A 12,491-nucleotide genomic window follows, 5' to 3' on the forward strand; every position below is an offset into this window, starting at 1 on the left:
AAATCTCTTTTAAAAGAATATTATATCAGACGATGGTGTACGGACTCGGGTTTAAACAATCAAATCTGACTTAAAAGCATAACAAAGGTGGAGAATATAAAAACTATAATTCAATATATGTATAAGCATATTTTTTTTTTTTAACTAGGTTCCAATATTTCGACCCAATGTTATCATATAAAAACCAAACATTTAAAGAAACACGACAGAAAACGCCAGCCAACTAAACCACCAAAAAAAAAAAAAATATAATTTTATAAATAAAAAATTTGTGTTTTTAAAATATTTAGTAAAAAACCCAACAAATCTTAAGTTATAAATTGTTTAAACTAGGCTTAGACAAAACAAATTTAGGTTCATATAACGTAAATTGTGTTTTAATTTTTTTTTTAGTTTTTGTTTAACTGAGTTTATGTTTAATATTTTAAATGTTTCATTTATGTTGTTTATAATTAATTTATATTTATTCATTTCACATATTTCAAAAACATTTTATAAATTTATTTGTTTTTCTATTAAAGAAATATAATAAGAAAGAAAACAACAAATCATGTTAATGAATTTACTCATTTACCTATTCACACAAATCCTCTATAACATTTATTTTATTTAATGACCCCTACTACCACCTACCAACCTACTACTACTACTACTACAACTCAATCAACTACAGTGGCCACATTCAGGAAAGGCGTCCGAGCCGTACAAATGGTAGGACGTGCAAGTACGTATAAATTCCAAATACAAAATTCATTAAAAAAAATTGTTTAATCGAAAAGAAATTACATATTTTTTTTGTCAACTATCAATCAAACCACAAACAACAACACACGCCTAAAAGCCTACACTAACATTATCTATAACTCTATCTGTTTCTCTTAACTTAACAACAGTGACATAATCACAAACACAATACTCTCTCTTTCTCTAACTACCTCCAAGTCATAAACACCCCCAACAGCAACTCATTTCAAACACTAAAGCAATAATTTAATTGTCACAATTAAATTCTTTAATTAAATTAATTGTGTCAATTAAATTATTAAAAATATTATATTTTTATTTTTTAATGATATCCTCACTACCACAAAAACAAATTATCAATATCAAATCCTTACGATTCTCTGTTTATTAAAATCATGTCTATTATTAAATATCTCGTCTATTAAATTAAAAAAAAAATTAAACAAATTTAAAACTATTTTTGATGTGTACTGTTGTAGTCTTTATATATTTTTAAATTCAAATAAAAAAAAAAAAAAAAAACATTTAATTTTCTATTCAATCAACATTGTTTTAACATTTCTTTATACATATAATTTATTTTTTTAATCTCGTAATTATCTATCTGTATCTAAATATTAAATAATTAAACGTAATACTTATAATTATCGTCAACATCAAATCTGTTTAATGTTTTCTTTTTTTAATAATTTACTTGTCTTATAGTAAAAAAAATCATTATTTCTTTTTATTTTTTTTTTGTTCTTAAATTTTGTATTTGTTTCAATATTGTGTCTATGTTTTTTGTGTGTACATAAAATAATAAATGTACAAATTGTAATAATTGTTAATTAATTTAAACAATAATTATTTAAAATTGGCCTTAAATAATAACTAATAAAAGGGGACAGCGAGAAATTTCCCCAAATTGTTAGAAATTTTTTTTCAAAATTTAGTTTTTTTCAAAAAAGACACGAATTAGTTTGAGATTTTTTCATATTCTACTCTGTTTAGATTTCAACAACTCGTTTCTAGTTGTATTAGTTGAAAAAAAAAATATCACACTCATTATAATTACACAAACACATTTACTTGGAATTCCCTTAATAATTTTATATAATGTGATCGAAATGGGTCCACAAATAAAGTATTTTTGTTGAATTTAAATCCGTTAGGATTTACAAAAACAAAAGTTTTAATAGCAACCATTAAAAGGAGGAGACATTAAACTAGACTAAAGACTAGACAACAGATTAGACTTAGACTAGCCCATAGACTAGACAATAGACTAGACAATATACCAGTCAATAGACTAGATAATAGACTAGACTATAGACTACACAATGGACTAGACAATAGACTACACAATGGACTAGACAATAGCCTAGACAATAGACTACACAATAGACTAGACTATAGCCTAGACAATAGACTAGACAATAGACTAGACAATAGACTAGACAATAGACTAGACAATAGACTAGACAATAGACTAGACAATAGACTAGACAATAGACTAGACAATAGACTAGACAATAGACTAGACAATAGACTAGACAATAGACTAAACAATAGACTAGACTGTAGACTAGACAATAGACCAATCAATAGACTAGATAATAGAATAGACTATAGACTACACAATGGACTAGACAATAGACTAGACAATAGAATAGACTATAGCCTAGACAATAGACTTGACAATAGACCAGGCTATAGACAAGACTATAGACTAGACTATAGACTAGACAATAGACTAGACAATAGACTAGACAATAGACTAGACAATAGACTAGACTATAGAATAGACTATATACTAGACTATAGACTAGACTATAGACTAGACAATTGACCACACAATAGACTAGACAATACCCTAGACCATAGACTAGACAATTAAAACAAACTATAGACTAGAAAATGGACTATACAATAGACTAGACAATAGAATAGACAATAGACTAGATAATAGACTAGTCAATAGACTAGACAATAGATTAGACAATAGACTAGACAATAGAATAGACGCTAGACTAGACACTTGACTAGACAATAGACTAGACAATAGATTAGACAATAGACTAGATAATAGACTAGTCAATCGACTAGACAATAGACTAGACAATAGACTAGACAATAGACTAGACAATAGACTAGACAACAGACTAGACAATTGACTAGACAATAGACTAGACAATAGACTAGACAATAGACTAGACAATTTACTAGACTATAGACTTGACTATAGACTAGACTATAGACTTGACTATAGACTAGACAATAGACTAGACAATAGATAGACAATAGACTAGACTATAGACTAGACTATAGAATAGACTATAGACTAGACTATAGACTAGACTATAGACTAGACTATAGACTAGACTATAGACTAGACTATAGACTAGACTATAGACTAGACTAGACTAGACTATAGACTAGACTATAGACTAGACTATAGACTAGACTATAGACTAGACTATAGACTAGACTATAGACTAGACTATAGACTAGACTATAGACTAGACTATGACTAGACTATGACTAGACTATGACTAGACTATGACTAGACTATGACTAGACTATGACTAGACTATGACTAGACTATGACTAGACTATGACTAGACTATGACTAGACTATAACTAGACTATGACTAGACTATAACTAGACTATGACTAGACTATGACTAGACTATGACTAGACTATGACTAGACTATGACTAGACTATGACTAGACTATGACTAGACTATGACTAGACTATGACTAGACTATGACTAGACTATGACTAGACTATGACTAGACTATGACTAGACTATGACTAGACTATGACTAGACTATGACTAGACTATGACTAGACTATGACTAGACTATGACTAGACTATGACTAGACTATGACTAGACTATGACTAGACTATGACTAGACTATGACTAGACTATGACTAGACTATGACTAGACTATGACTAGACTATGACTAGACTATGACTAGACTATGACTAGACTATGACTAGACTATGACTAGACTATGACTAGACTATGACTAGACTATGACTAGACTATGACTAGACTATGACTAGACTATGACTAGACTATGACTAGACTATGACTAGACTATGACTAGACTATGACTAGACTATGACTAGACTATGACTAGACTATGACTAGACTATGACTAGACTATGACTAGACTATGACTAGACTATGACTAGACTATGACTATGACTAGACTATGACTAGACTATGACTAGACTATGACTAGACTATGACTAGACCATGACTAGACTATGACTAGACTATACTAAAAAACTTTTTCTCTGACAGATCTCCTCAGAGAGATATTTTTTCTCTCTCCACTGGGCAAGATTAGAATTAAGGTTGTGACCATCCTTACATTTTTCGCACTCGAACCTGTTGCATAAATTTCTTAAAATGTTTTATAATTGAAGGTAAAGGGATCTATTTTTTAATATGTAACTTTTGAATAATGTTAAACTAATTTACATTAATGGAATTCCAAATACTACAACACACAATCTAAAATACAATTTCAGCTCCAAAAAACATTTAAGCAATTTACCTAAAAATTTCCTTTTAATTCCCAAACATTAACGCCAACTTACATACCAATTTATTATTATTATTATTTAATTTTCTTTTCAAATTATTTCATAAATATTGTGTTCATTTACCAAAAACTATGATTACTAAAGTTATATATTCTTTTCTTAAATTGTATTTTGTAAAAATAAAATAAAACAAAAAAAACGTAACGTCACGTAAACTACACATCACATAAAATTATCTCTGTAAACTCCTTCTCTACAAAATATATGAAATCAAAAAAAATCTATATAAAAAAATCATCTCCATTACCAAAAAAAAAAAAAAAAACTAAATCAAACTCTAAATAAACTGCTGTTGTAATGAATGAATGAATCAATGAAAAATATATAGAAGATGAAGATTACTACCAGACAAGTAAGTCACGTGTGCTGATTTTTATTCAATTCTATTCTTTTTGTCTCTTTATAATTGTCTTCTCATATATTTATAACTTTTTTTAGTTGATTTTTTATTTTCAAAGTGTTTTCTCAAACAAACGTAATTAGAATTTTTTATAACATTTTCAAATTTATAATTTAAATAAAAAAAAGATAAATCATTACATTCATAGAGTGTTAAATTTATATAAAAAACATAAGTTTTTCTTTTTAGTTTAATTTATTAGTTGTTGCTCTTTGTTTTGAATTTTAAATAATTTAAATTTGATTTTTAGTTTTTTTTTTAAGAAGAAAAAGTTAGAAAAAATAAAAAAACTGCGTTAATTATGGTGTCAAGTTTGGCTTGTTATAAAGAAAAGAAATGAAATAAAATAATTAAAATCTTGACTTTATTTTTAGAAAAATAATGTTAAGAACTCCACCAAATGTCTTACAAAACATAAAAATACTACAAATGGTTTAGTTTTATTTAGCGAATGTAAAAGATATTTAAACATCAGTTGCGTCCTAGACACAGTGTTTCTTTTAAAGCTGCCCAAAGCTCAATATTATAAGTTTTGAAATCAATACTTTAGATTTTCAATAAACTCATCTACGTGTTTTTATATTTATAGTTATAAAATACAAAACTTAAATATTTTTGCTTTAATTCAGAAATACAATTAAGTAGAAAAATATAAACCCAAAAAAAAACCAAGTTAAAAAAAGTAGCAAAATCAAACATCAACAGACGAGGAAGATTTAAGAAAATATAAAATTATGACAAAAGAAAAAAAACAACAATATTATGTTTAAAATATTGAACAAACTCTGATTTGTAGGTGTAATAATTTATAAATTGTATCAAATTTTGTTACCCTTCATTTAACGTATTAATAATAACATTTTTAATTTTCGTTGTACTGTGTAAAATATGTAAAAATAATTTCATATTCGTAGTCGCACTGTGCTTGCTCTCTTTCTGTTTTAATATGTGTATAATAAATACTCTATCTCTTTCTAAACAGTTACAAATTTGTAACGTGTATGTGTGTGTGATCTTATTTGTATTTAAAATGTAGTTTGTTTGTCTTTTTCTCTTCCTTTTCTTAATAAAATACGAATGTATAGTATGTATTGTAAAATATATAAAGTAGTGTAATGTCTGCATGTAACATTTTATTATTCTCTTATATTCCTTTATATAAAATTGTAAAATTATTTTCAGTTTTTGTCCCACCTTTTTTTCCAAAGTTCAATCCTTTAATTATTAATCCCTTTTGGTCTCCCCCTATAAATTCCTCTATTTTGTGTTTTCTTCTTCATTTCGTTTAAAAAAAAGTTTATTATGTTTTTATAGGGAAAACTTTGTTTATTTTTGGTTTCAAAAATTTGACATTTGACAGTTAAAAAGTTTGTTTAACAAAAAAAAAAAAAAGGAAAGGGATTAAGAATGAAAGTATAAAAATAGTTTAAATATTTTGTTAAGCCTTATAGTAGGCAACATATTTTTACGTTACAGCAATTCAGCAAAAGATTAAGTGATTTTTTTTAAGTTTAACTTCATAACAATTTAAAAGTATTTATAAATAAATTTCGTTATAAAGTAGAAGTTTTGTCAACCTTTTTTTTTAAATAGTTACTGAATTTAATTCCTTTAACACGCCCCAAAGTAGGCAATAGGCATATTTATATAACTAAAAAAGGCAACCAAGAAAATGAATCTGTTTTTGTATGATACATTTTTTAAGGGTTTATTGAGCGATACTGTATTCTTGTCATGAAATCTTATTTAGAAATATTAATTTTACCCTGCCTAGATTTGGGTTTTAACCACAACAACTATGTATTCCTCCCCATAGCCATAGATTCTGCGATGCACTGACTTCCGTAATGCCAGATAACTGGTCAAATCACGAGTCATATATCCCCGAGGAGTCCAGTTTCTAATCTCGACAGATATTGTTGTGAATACTTATGTACCTCTATTTTCTGCGATCCCCTGACTTTCATATTACCAGATAACATCAGTATTCTGATCAAATCGCGAATCATATAACAAACTGAGGAGTATTTTAAATGCTACAGTTTCTAATATCGGCAGATTAGTGATATTGGTGACACCTCTATTCTCAATAGCCTGTACAGAAAGATTCTGCACCACGAGGAGTCATTTGACTCTCCTAGTTTCTAAACTCGACAGACTAGTGGTACACGAAATTTCCAATACCCACTACAAAAATGATTCTGCGACCCTCTGAAATACGAAGTGCTGGTAACATCAGTATCCAGAATATCGCGATTCATATAACCCAGAGGAGTCTTTTAACTACTCCAGTTTCTAGTATCGGTAGACTAGTGGTACTGGTAACACCTCTATTCCCTATGGCCAGTACAAGAAATATTCTGCGATCCTCAAATTCTTGTAGTACAACAGTTTTCCAATAAAATTGCAAATCATATAACCCTGGGGAGTCATTTGACTTCTCCAGTTTCTAAACTCGGCAGACTAATGATACTGGTAACACCTATATTCCCCATATCTAGTACAGGAAAGACTGTGCGATTCACTGACTCTCGTAGTATCAGATAACATCAATTATATTCTGCGATCCTCAAACTCTTGTAGTACCAGATAACAACAGTTTTCTAATCAAATCGGAATCATATAGCCCCGAGTAGTCATTTTACTCCTTCAGTTTTCAAACTCGGCAGACAAGTGGTACTGGTAATAATTCGATTCTCAATAGCCAGTGCAGGAAAGATTCTGCGATCCTCTGACTAGCGTACTATCAGTATTCTGATCAAATCGCGAATCATATATGAAGTTTCTAATTTCGAAATATTAGTAATACTGGTAAGACCTCTATTCTCTAAACCCAGTACAGAAAAGATTCAGCGATCCTCTCACAGCCGTTGTACCAGATAAGAATTCTGATCAAATGGCGATCTATGGAGTCATTTGACTCCTTCAGTTTCTAAACTCGGCAGACTCAGACTCCTGCAGTGCCAGATATCCCTAATGAGTCACTTGACCCTATGAATGAGAAAGAAAGAAACTGACACCGACTGCCGTAGTATCAGATAACATCAGTATTCTGATTAGATCGCGAATTATATAACTCCTCCAGTTTCTAAACTCGAAAGACTAGTGAAACTGGTAACACCTCTATTCCCTATAGCCAGTACAGGAAAGATTCTGCGATTCTCTGACACCCGTCGTACCAGATATCTTCAGTATTCTGATCAAATCGCGAATTATATAACCCCGGGGAGTCATTTGACTTCTTCAGTTTCTAAACTCGGCAGACAAGAGGTACTGGTAATACCTCTATTCTTAATAGCCTGTTTAAAAAAGGTTCTGCGATCCTCTGACTTGCGTAGTATCAGATATCATAAGTATTCTGGTCAAATCACGAATCATATAACCCTGAAGAGTCATTTGACCCTATGTATAAGAAAGAATCGGGCTGGATCCCAGAAAATAGATCTAGTTATTTCACAAACGTAAAACTTTATTTGTATTTTCTTTCAAAAATTATTGATTATTACCTAACTACTTCTTGGTAAGTAGATTAAAGATTCCGTTTCCTAAAATAATTAAAATATTTAACCAATAGATCAATTATTGGATTATATATAAAATTATATAACAATACCTAGACCATACGCTCGTTGTAATGAAAACATAACAAAACTTTTGAAGAGAACCGAACCCACAACCCCTAGACTAATAGACTAGCAAACTAGTCCTAGAATAGTTAAATTTAACTAAGATTTAGTTTTATATGAAAAATAAACTATCAAATAATAAAGATATTAAAGTCGAAAGGAAATAAATTGAATCGATTCACCAAATGTCAAATGTCTCCTTTTTATTAATTAATTTTTATTAATTTAATTTTACACTATTTATTAAAAAAAAAACTTCCCATTTTTAAAGATATTTTTTCAGTTTTTGAATTTATTTTCTTTTAAATAAACAAAAACATTATTTTTATAATTTTTCCTAATTTGAATGAAACAAATATTGAAAAAAAATTAATCACCAAAGAAAAAAAATATATATATTTAAATATATAATTTTTTGTTTTTCTAATCAAAACAAAAAAAAAATCTTTTAAATGAATATGCTGATTCAATGGAAATTAATCTTACAGATGATCACCATCCTGCACCCACTTTTACACCACCAGAACTACCGAAAAGGGTGCATGTGCGTCGATCAATATCGGGTAAAAATCATAAATAAATATTTCCTTTAAATTACAAAATAAACAAAAGAAAGGAAGTTTTTTAGACATTTTGTATAGAAAAAAAAAATAATGTGTTAGGAAAACAAAGGAAAACTTTAAATAAAAAATAAATAAATAAAACAATTCTTAAGTTTTATTATATTTACTTTGGCTTTTTTAAATTATTAAAATATTTCAGTTTTTTTATTTGATTGTAGTTTATTTTTAAAACTTTTTTTTTCTTCAATCTTTAAAACTTTTACTCTAATTTATCTCTTGATTCTCAAAGAATACCAAACATCCTTTAAACAAAAATAAATTCTCTCTCTTTCACTCTAATTTACTGTTATACTCTCTCTCTCTCTATATATACATATATTTCTATATAAATATATACTTTATATATTATAAATAAATTACTCCAATTAAAGTTATTTAAACCAAAATCTACGTGTGTATTTTGAAAAGCATGTAATTTTTTATATAACTATTTCAAACAAAAAATTTTAAAAAATTATATAATTTAAATAAAAAACCTGTAAACCGGAATAGTTAAATTTGTAAAAAATAATTATAGAAATTGATCATCAACTTCTCTCATCTCTATTCGAAAACTAAACTAAACTTTTCTGGCTTGCATTCATCTAATTATTTTAATCCAGTTTTTAAGTTAATTTTTAATTTTTGCTCCACCAACTTTATTATTATTATTTTTTTAATTTTCGTTAAATATTAAATATATTTTGCTAATATTATTATTCTGATGTAAAATTAATAATATAAATAATTTTATTGAACCCCCTCTGTTCATTAAGTATTAATTATTATGAAAATAATTTGCATTTAATTAAATGGCTTGTTTTTAAGTATTTTATTATTTCAATAATTTTTGGTTTTTTATTATTATTTTATAAATAAAACTTTTGTAAACAAAACAACAACAGAAACTACTACTACTACTAAATACTTTTTTCAAAAACCTTTTTCTTAAAAAAAACTCCCAGAAAAACTCTAAAATTCCAAAATTTCTAACACTTTACCAAACAAGATGGCTGCTTGTGTAAAATATTGTATATTATAAATAGAATATAATTTTGTAGATTTTTCTTCTAAATATTTTGTAAAAACAGCCATCTTTTTGCTAACATATTTGTTTGATTTAATAAGAAATAGAAACAAAAATACCCGTGTTGAGTTAATATTGCCAATTACACTGAAACAAAAATGTTTAAAAAATATACCTTTCTCTAGCTTAACTAATAACATAATTTTTTTTCGTCCAATTATTTTTGTAGAATTTTGGAAAATATTAATTTCTATTTTTTTAATATTCTTTTTTCTTCTATTTATTTCTTTGTTGCAAAATCAACAAAAACAAAAGGTGATATAACCAGAGATCGTGAAGATATGAATCGTAAGTAGTTTTATTTAAATTTTAATATTAATAAAGAATGACATCAAAGAATTATATTAATTAAAAGGGCAATAAGAGAAATATTTAATGGATAATCTTATGTATTAAAGTTTTCTTAAAGAAAATCTTTTCTATAAGAGATTGTTTTGTAGAATTTTCTGTTTATAACAGTTTAGACTTTTGTATAACAGTTTCCTCCATAGAAAATCTTCTGTATAACAATTTTTTATATAGAAAATGATCGTTGTGATAGTTTATTCGACAGAAATTATTAGGAATATAATAGTTTTATCCATAGGAAATATTCTGTATAACAGTATTTTCTACAAATAAATAGTTTCTTCTATAAATAAATATTCCGAAAATATTTTGTTTACTACGTATGACCTAACCTAACGTATGTCAGTATTTTCTAGAGAAAAACTTTTTTTTATAACAGCTTCCTCAATAGATAGTCTTGTGTATAACAGTTTCTTCTATGAAAAACCTTCTGAAAATCTACCGTATAACAGTTTATTCTGTATAAAATCTTCAGTATGACAGTTTCTTTTATAAAAATCTTATGTATAACAGATTTTCTATAGAAAATCTTCTCTACAACAGTTATTTCCGTAAAAAATTTTCTTTATAACAGTATTTTCTACAGATAAATAGTTTCTTCTATAAAAATCTTTTGTATAACAGTTACTTCTATGAAAAATCTTCTGTATAACAGTTTTCTCTATGGACACTATTCTGTAACATTTCCCTCATAACAGTTTGTTCCGCATAAAATCTTCTTCTAGCCAATAGTCTAGTCTATAGTCTAGTCGATAGTCTAGTCGATAGTCTAGTCTATAGTCTAGTCTATAGTCTAGACTATAATCTAGTCTGTAGTCTAGTCTGTAGTCTAGTCTATAGTCTAGTCTATAGTCTAGTCTATAGTCTAGTCTATAGTCTAGTCTATAGTCTAGTCTATATTCTAGTCTATATTCTCGTCTATAGTCTAGTCTATAGTCTAGTCTATAGTCTAGTCTATTGTCTAGTCTATAGTCTAGTCTATAGTCTAGTCTATAGTCTAGTCTATAGTCTAGTCTATAGTCTAGTCTATAGTCTAGTCTATAGTCTCTCTATAGTCTAGTCTATAGTCTAGTCTATAGTCTAGTCTATAGTCTAGTCTATAGTCTAGTCTATAGTCTAGTCTATAGTCTAGTCTATAGTCTAGTCTATAGTCTAGTCTATAGTCTAGTCTATAGTCTAGTCTATAGTCTAGTCTATAGTCTAGTCTATAGTCTAGTCTATAGTCTAGTCTATAGTCTAGTCTATAGTCTAGTCTATAGTCTAGTCTATAGTCTAGTCTATAGTCTAGTCTATAGTCTAGTCTATAGTCTAGTCTATAGTCTAGTCTATAGTCTAGTCTATAGTCTAGTCTATAGTCTAGTCTATAGTCTAGTCTATAGTCTAGTCTATAGTCTAGTCTATAGTCTAGTCTATAGTCTAGTCTATAGTCTAGTCTATAGTCTAGTCTATAGTCTAGTCTATAGTCTAGTCTATAGTCTAGTCTATAGTCTAGTCTATAGTCTAGTCTATAGTCTAGTCTATAGTCTAGTCTATAGTCTAGTCTATAGTCTAGTCTATAGTCTAGTCTATAGTCCTAGTCTATAGTCTAGTCTATAGTCTAGTCTATAGTCTAGTCTATAGTCTAGTCTATAGTCTAGTCTATAGTCTAGTCTATAGTCTAGTCTATAGTCTAGTCCTATAGTCTAGTCTATAGTCTAGTCTATAGTCTAGTCTATAGTCTAGTCTATAGTCTAGTCTATAGTCCTAGTCTATAGTCTAGTCTATAGTCTAGTCTATAGTCTAGTCTATCTAGTCTATAGTCTAGTCTATAGTCTAGTCTATAGTCTAGTCTATAGTCTAGTCCATAGTCTAGTCTATAGTCTAGTCTATAGTCTAGTCTATAGTCTAGTCTATAGTCTAGTCTATAGTCTAGTCTATAGTCTAGTCTATAGTCTAGTCTATAGTCTAGTCTATAGTCTAGTCTATAGTCTAGTCTATAGTCTAGTCTATAGTCTAGTCTATATCTAGTCTATAGTCTAGTCTATAGTCTAGTCTATAGTCTAGTCTATAATCTAGTCTATAGTCTAGTCTATAGTCTAGT

General features: G+C 28.0%; 1 protein-coding gene across 1 annotated transcript in view; it reads left to right on the forward strand.

Annotated features, from left to right (window-relative positions):
- Positions 1-12,491, forward strand: part of LOC119600268 (calcium-activated potassium channel slowpoke) — a gene marked incomplete at its 5' end in the record, with an annotated part of 94,875 nt that overhangs the window by 66,792 nt on the left and 15,592 nt on the right. Inside the window, 2 exons of the mRNA XM_037950389.1 lie at positions 8,863-8,937; positions 10,319-10,351. Coding sequence (XP_037806317.1) covers positions 8,863-8,937; positions 10,319-10,351 — 108 coding nt within the window. The remainder of the gene's footprint in view (positions 1-8,862; positions 8,938-10,318; positions 10,352-12,491) is intronic.

The sequence above is a fragment of the Lucilia sericata genome, unplaced genomic scaffold (genome assembly GCF_015586225.1).
Source record: "Lucilia sericata isolate MDLA Ls3-8-SP2 unplaced genomic scaffold, ASM1558622v1 Contig000109F_arrow, whole genome shotgun sequence".
NCBI classification, from domain to species: Eukaryota; Metazoa; Arthropoda; class Insecta; order Diptera; family Calliphoridae; genus Lucilia; species Lucilia sericata.